The sequence below is a fragment of the Nannospalax galili genome, unplaced genomic scaffold (genome assembly GCF_000622305.1).
Source record: "Nannospalax galili isolate Female #2095 unplaced genomic scaffold, S.galili_v1.0 scaffold183, whole genome shotgun sequence".
NCBI classification, from domain to species: domain Eukaryota; kingdom Metazoa; phylum Chordata; class Mammalia; order Rodentia; family Spalacidae; genus Nannospalax; species Nannospalax galili.
The window spans coordinates 1,821,669-1,828,951 of NW_008350555.1; the positions used below are offsets into that span (position 1 = coordinate 1,821,669).

General features: G+C 40.3%; 1 protein-coding gene across 2 annotated transcripts in view; it reads right to left on the minus strand.

Moving 5' to 3' along the window:
• Virma (vir like m6A methyltransferase associated) overlaps positions 1-7,283 on the minus strand; it is an 88,442-nt gene that overhangs the window by 69,639 nt on the left and 11,520 nt on the right. For both annotated transcript variants that reach the window (XM_008847836.2, XM_008847837.2), the window contains exons 4-5: positions 6,558-6,606; positions 3,284-3,452 (exon numbers count right to left, since the gene is read on the minus strand). In XM_008847836.2, coding sequence (XP_008846058.1) covers positions 3,284-3,452; positions 6,558-6,606 — 218 coding nt within the window. The remainder of the gene's footprint in view (positions 1-3,283; positions 3,453-6,557; positions 6,607-7,283) is intronic.

The following is a 7,283-nucleotide window of genomic DNA, read 5'->3' on the forward strand; positions in this document are numbered from 1 at the left end:
TATTTATTATTTTTATGTGTATGCATGTATTGCCTGCATGTAGGTAAGTGAACCCATGTCGTGCAATGCCTGAAGAGGACAGAAGATACTGTCAGATCCCCTGGAACTGGAGTAATGGACTGTTGTTAGCTGCCATGTGGGTGCTGGGATTCAAACCCGGGTATTCTGCAAGAACAGTCAGTGTTCTTAATCACTGAGCTATTTCTCCAGCCCGAAAGGAATACTTTTTAATCATCAGAACTTATCTTTAGAATTTAATGATAACATAAATTTTTCTGCCTGGAATCTTAACAAAAATTCTGCTAACTGGGGTGTGGTGCTCATGCCTTTAATCCCAGCACTAGGGAAGCAGAAGGAGGTGGATCTCTGTGAGTTCCAGGCCAGCTGGAGCTACACAGAGACCCTCTCAAAAATATATAATGAAACAGAAAACAGAACATCAAGACTGGATGACAAAGTTGAAGAATAAATAAAATGCTAATAGATCTGTAAAGAAATAGAATTCTTTATAGAAGAATTTATATTAGAATTTCTAAATTCCCACATACCAAAACACAAAAATTTAGGACACTCAAATGCACTAAAGGTCTTAATTTTTCTTGTTTCTAATTGATTAGTGAAAGATTCTCAAAAGAAGTTTGTGTTAGTTAAGATTTATCCATCCTAGCTGGGCATGGTGGTGCCTGCAGAATCAAGTGGATCTCTGAGTACAAGGCCAGCCTGGTCTACTTAGTGAGTTCCAGGCCAACTGGGGCCACAGGGAGACCCTGTCTCAAAAAGACCAAAAAAAAAAAATTTCTCCATCCAAACAAATTTGAAATGCACACTGGGGAAAAAACAACACAACAACAACAACAACAAAAAACATAAATATTCCAGGAATACATACAAACTTCCTGGCTGTTCTTCAATTCTTTAAAAAAAAAAAAACCTTGTTTAAAAAATAAAATATGGGGCTGAAGAGATGGCTCAGCAGTTAAGAACATTGGTTGTTCTTACAGAAGACCTGGGTTCAAATCTCAGCACCCACGTGGTAGCTAACAACTGTCCGTAACTCTAGTTCCAGGGGATCTGACAGTCTCTTCTGTCCTCCGAAGGCATTGCAAGACACGGGTGTACTTACCTACAAGCTGGCAATACATGCACACACACAAAATAAAAATAATAAAAAAATAAAATATTACAGCAATGGTGTCCGGCTGCACAAAGACCCACGCAAACCTAGGCAGACAAAAACCCAGCACAGAACTGTGGCAATGAACAGTAAGCCCCAATCTTAGTTGAAGAATTATTGGCAGCTGATTACTGCTGGGTGAGGAAGAGCTGATCTTCTTGAAGAGACTCTAAATAGGTTGACTTAAAGCCAGGTAGATGGACTTTCACTGACAGACTCCTGAGGACACTAACTTTACGTAACAGGCCTTAACACAAATGACAGAATGTTATGAACTCCAGTGGGGGGAACTATGGGAGGGTGCCAAAGGGGAAGGGGGAAGGGGTATAAAGATGATTTTCTGTATGAAATACACAATAAAAATTTTAAAAATAAATAAAATAAAATAGGGGTGGTTAAGAGCACTGGCTATTCTTGCAGAGGACTCCAGTTCAATTCCCAGCACCCACAGAGCAGCTAACAATCATTTGTAACTCCATTTCCAAGGGATCTGATGCCCTCTTCTGACCTCTGCAGGCACTGCATAACACAGGTCTATGCAGACAATACACTCATACACTTAATAAAATATTAAAAATAAAAAAGGGGCTGGAGAGATGGCTCAGTGGTTAAGAGAACTGACTGCTCTTGCAGAGGACCCGGGTTCGATTCCCAGCACCCACATGGCGGCTACAAACCATCCTCAACTCCAGCTCCAGGGGAATCCGACGCCCTCTTCTGACCTCCATGGCATTGCATGACACGGGTGCACTCACATACATGCAGGCAATACACTCATACACATAAAATAAAAATAGTAAATAAAATATTAAAAATATAAAAAAATTAAAATTTAAAAACTAAAAAAAATAAAATAAAATAAAATAGCCTGGACGTGGTAGTGCATGCCTTTAATTCCAGCACTCCAAAAGCAAAGACAGGAGGATTTCTATGAGATTGAGGCCAGCCAGAGTCCCTGGCCAGCAGAGGCTACAGGGAGACCCTGTCTCAAAAATAAAAGTAAAATAAAATAAAGCCTAGTATGCTAGAACACACATGTAATCCTATTAGGAGGTAGACGCAGGCAGACCTCTGTGAGTTAGAGGTCAGACTGGTCTACATAGTGAGACCCTGTTTTGGATGGATGGATGGATGGATGGATGGATGGATGGATGGATGGATGGACGGACGGACGGATGGATGGATATAAACTTAAAAATAAACATTAATAAATGAGCTAGACATTGTGAACATACATGTAGTCACAAGTATCAGGAGCACAAGACAGGAAGACAATGAGTTAGAGGCCAACATGGTCTACAGAGTCAGTCCCTGCTAAAAAAAAAAAAACCCAAACAAACAAAAAAAGTAACAACAACAACAAAAAGATTAAGTACTGAACTACATTATCATTAACATTATTTTAAATGGGACCAAAAAAATAAATTAACACTATTTTAAATGGGACCAAAAAAATAAATTAAAAACGGAAAAACAGCTGGGCGTGGTGGCTCACCCCTTTAATCCCAGCATTTGGGAGGCAGAGGCAGGTGGATCTCTATAAGTTAGAGGCCAGCCTGATCTACATAGTGAGTTCAGGCCAGCTGGGGTTACAGGGAGACCCTGCCTCAAAAAGACCGAAAAAAAAGGAAAAACAGAACTTGGGACTTTTAAAGTACTTATTAGGACTATTAGAAAGCAGTCCAGAAAACTAGAAGAAAGGGGCTGGAGAAGATGGTTCAGCAGTCAGAGCACTAGGATGCTCTTCCAGAGGACCTGGGTTTCATTCCCAGCATCCACATGGCAGCTAACAACCACCAGTTAACTCCAATTCCAAGGGGATCCAATGCCCTTTTCTGGCCTCCACAGGCATTATATAACATGGATGCACTTACATACATCTAGGTAAAACACTCATCCACATTAAATAAATAAATACGTAAGTAAATAAATAAGAAAAAGAAAACCTACAGGAAGAAAAAAATGCAGGCACTTTAAAATAAAAATTACTAGAGAAAAGAATTAGGAGACTGACAGATCCCATGACAAATCTTACACAAAGCTGGAGAAAAAGTAGAAAAGCTTTTTGGATTAGCTTTTCACTGACAAAGGCAAATAAAAAATTCTCACCATGTTTTGGATTCCTTTTCAAAGCTGGCTGTGGCTGTGGCGGTGGTGGAGGTGGAGGCGGTGGTGGTGGAGAATCTCTGTCATGGCTTATCACTCTATCTACTGATCCATATATTGCCAGTGTCAGACAGTTGTACCAACCTCGTAGCACCAGACCATCAGTATTTACCTCATTTTTAGTGGGAGGGGAAAAAATTACATTTTAATATGACAAAAGCAAAATAAAATTAAATTGGTTTATGATTCAACTAAAGTCTTTAAAAGTATTGTTGCAGTCTGGCATGGTGGCACACACCTTTAATACCAGCACTCAGGAGGCAGAAGCAGACCTCTGTGAGATTGAAGCCAGCCTGGTCTACATAGCAAGTTCCAGGCCAGCTCCAAGGGATCTGATAACCTCTTCTAGCCTCCACAAGCACTGCCCTCATGTACACAAACTCACATTCAGACATACACATATACAAATAATTAAAAAATAAAAATAAGGAGCTAGAGAGATAGTTCAGCAGTTAAAAGTACTGGATGCTCTTGCAGAGGACCAGGTTCAGTTCCTAGCGCCCACATAGCAGCTAACAACCATATGCAACTCCAGTTCCAGGGGCTCCAACACCTTCTTCTGGCCTCTAGAGGCACAGCACATGGGTGTACTTCCATATGTGCAGGCAAAAAACTCATACACATGAAAGAAAACAAAATTTTAGTAAGTAAATAAAATCTATTAAAAATAAAAGCATTGTTAAAAATGCAAAAATCAGTGAATTGGTGAAATTCACATAAAGGCATAGATTTTACATGGTCCTATAGACTTCTGTAACCTACTCCATGTTAAGACTACATCTTCCCCTTTCTCTTTCATGTTGACTGTGTTGAAAACACACGACCAAGCTCTCAAGAGAAGGGAAAGGAGAGTGAGTGGGAGTCCGGGAGGTGAACAGACACCCCAGTGTGCCAGTCTCAGAATAAGGTGCATCAGCTATCTGCCACTCTTCTTACACATTCCATTCTGGGTATAACCTATGTACTAACATTATACCCAGTGACAGGCCGGGCATGGTGGTGCACGCCTCTAGTCCCAGCACTCAGGAGGCAGAGGCAGGTGGATCTCTGTGAGTTCAAGGTCAGCCTGGTCTACATAGTGAGTTCCAGGATAGCTGGGGCTACAGGGAGACCCTATCTCAAAAAGGCAAAAAAAAAAAAAAAAAACAGTGACATTAAAAAATTATTTTTACAAAATTTCTGGCAGCAGGTGGTACTCCAGTCTAGGCCACTGCCCCTTTGTAATACTCAATAAACTTTTCTTTCCTAAAAAATTTTTTTCTTCTCAAAAGATCAAAGTTTTTACAAATGGCATTAGCCCTTAATATTTCCTTATAAAATAAGTACAACTCACAATCACTAGAGCCTCACAGTTAACTATGAAGGGCAGTCATAGCAAGCAGCACTCCCTTTTAACAAATAAGAAAATCAGAGTGTCTGAAGAATTTGAACTAAAGCCAGACACGGTAGTGCCTATTATCCCAGCACTGAGGCAGTAGAGGCAGGATTGCAAGGCTAGCAGGAACTGCAACAGTGAGACCCTGTCTCGAAAAAACAAATGATAAAAGGAACAACCTGCCCTAGAAACAACAGCCCTGGACTTCCAAATTCTCTTTCCAATCTACCTTCCTGGGTAAAGATGAAGTAATAAGTGTCACTGAAGACCCTACTGGAGACTCAATAAGCTAAAAATAGTTCTTAATCTCCTTGCTAAACACTACAGAGAAACTGGAGAAAAGCTCAAAGACTATACCCAAGGACTGATACCAACTCCAAACAGAAAGCATAGTAGAAAGCTGGATGTGGGGGCACACACCTGTAATGCCAGCACTTGGGACAAGAGGCAGGAGAATCAGGAATTCAAGGCCAGTTTTGACTACATAGTGAATTTGAGGCCATCCTGAGTTACATGAGGCTCTACCTTACAAAATTTAAAAATTGGCTGGGCGTGGTGGCGCATGCCTTTAATCCCAGCACTTGGGAGGCAGATCTTTGTGAGTTTGAGGCCAGCCTGGTCTACACAGCTGGGGCTATAAGGAGACCCTGTCTCAAAAAGACAAAAAAAAAAAAAAAAAAGCCAGGGGGGGGGGCGCACATGTTTAGTCCCAGCCCTTGGAAGGCAGAGGCAGGCAGATCTCTGTGAGTTCAAGGCCAGCCTGGTGTACAGGCCACTGGGGCTACAGAGACCCTGTTCCAAAATAATAATAATTAAAAAATGAAAACAAATCCTATTGGAAGGAAGATAAACAGATAAAGATATGGTATAGTCTAAACAGGATGCAAAGGACCAAATACATATACCCCAAAAATCGAATTGACAAGCTAAGAGTCCTATATTAGGTCACAATTATTTCTGTATTTCATATCATTCATTATATGCTTCTAGAATGGCATTATATACAAAAAAGAAATAAAGCATAATGAGAAGAGAAATATTTAACTTGTATTTTTAAAAACATTAATAACACAGAAGTATCTATTAATAATTTAATGATTTACTAGCCTGAATGTTATGAATTTGTCTACCCAAATGAAAGAAAAAGGCCCAAAGGCTGGTCTCTTCCAGATTCAAGAATAAAATCATGTAAAGAGACATCTTTAAGCTTTTTTTTTCCACTTTTTATTTTAAAATCACATTTTATGTGCAGCATAATATTGTGTAAGTTCTTGAGATACAGAATAACACTATTTTAAAGTAGCTTCAAATTGCAAGAAGGTGCAGGCAAGTAGAAACATTCTGCAACACTAGAACCAAATTCTGTTGCTGATTTATTTGGATGAAAAACTATGAATGGCCAGGCATGGTTGAGCATACCTTTAGTCCCAGCATTCATGAAGCAGAGGCCAGCAGATCTCTGTGGATCTCTGTGAGTTCGAGGCCAGCCTGGTCTACATAGCAAGTTTCAGGACAGCTGGGGCTACAGGGAGACCCTGTCTCAAAAAGACTCTCCCTCCCTGCAAAAATGGGGCTGGAGGGATGGCTCAGCTGGTAAGACTAAGCCCTGCTCTTGCAGAGAACCCAAAGTCCTACACCTGCATCACACAGCTTACAATCATAAGTCTAGCTCCAGGAAGATCCCACACTTCTGGCCTCCACAGGCACTTGCACGCAACACGCATATACTTACACACAGACATAGGCACATACAAATAATCTAATTTTTTTTTAATCTTAAAAAAAAAAGATAAATGATAGAAGAAACAGAAGTGGCAAGATGAAACTGACATTTATAATTACCTTTGAGTTGGGTCTAAAGATGATGGAAGTATTCTCATCATATTCCAAGCTGTGAAAAGGGTAAGAATAAACACACAGGCTCAAACACCAAATATCACAAATTATGAAGAAATTTTGGCCAGAGAGATGGCTCAGGGAGTAAAAGCACTTACCTACCACCCAAGTCTGACAACCTGAGTTCAATCCCTATAACCCATATAAAGGTAGAAAGAGAAAACCGAATCCACAAAGTTGTCCTCTGACCTCCACATGCATACCAAGACATGCACATGCTCTCCCGATCACATACACAATAAATAAAAATTTTTCTGGAGTTTTCTAATTTTAAATATTTCAATGTAATGAAATTCTACACTTTTTTCAAACCACTAAAGACTAATTTAATTGGCTCGGGTCAGTTTAGACATCAGCAAGATTTTAAAAGTCCCCCACATAAATCTAATGTACAGGCAGAGAACCACGGCATCATAGTCTCACAATAAAAATATATACTATGGGGCTGAGGATGTTCAGTGGTACAGCACCCTAGGTTCAACCCCCAGCAACACCCCAAGAAGTACACTAGAACCAAAATTTAAGCAAAATACTCACGCTGGGCGTGGTGTTACACACCTTTAATCTCAACAGAGGCAGGCAGATCTCTGTGAATTCAAGGCCAGCCTGGTCTACATAGTGAGTTCCAAGCTAGCTGGGGCTACAGAGACCCTGTCTCAAAAAGACCGGAAA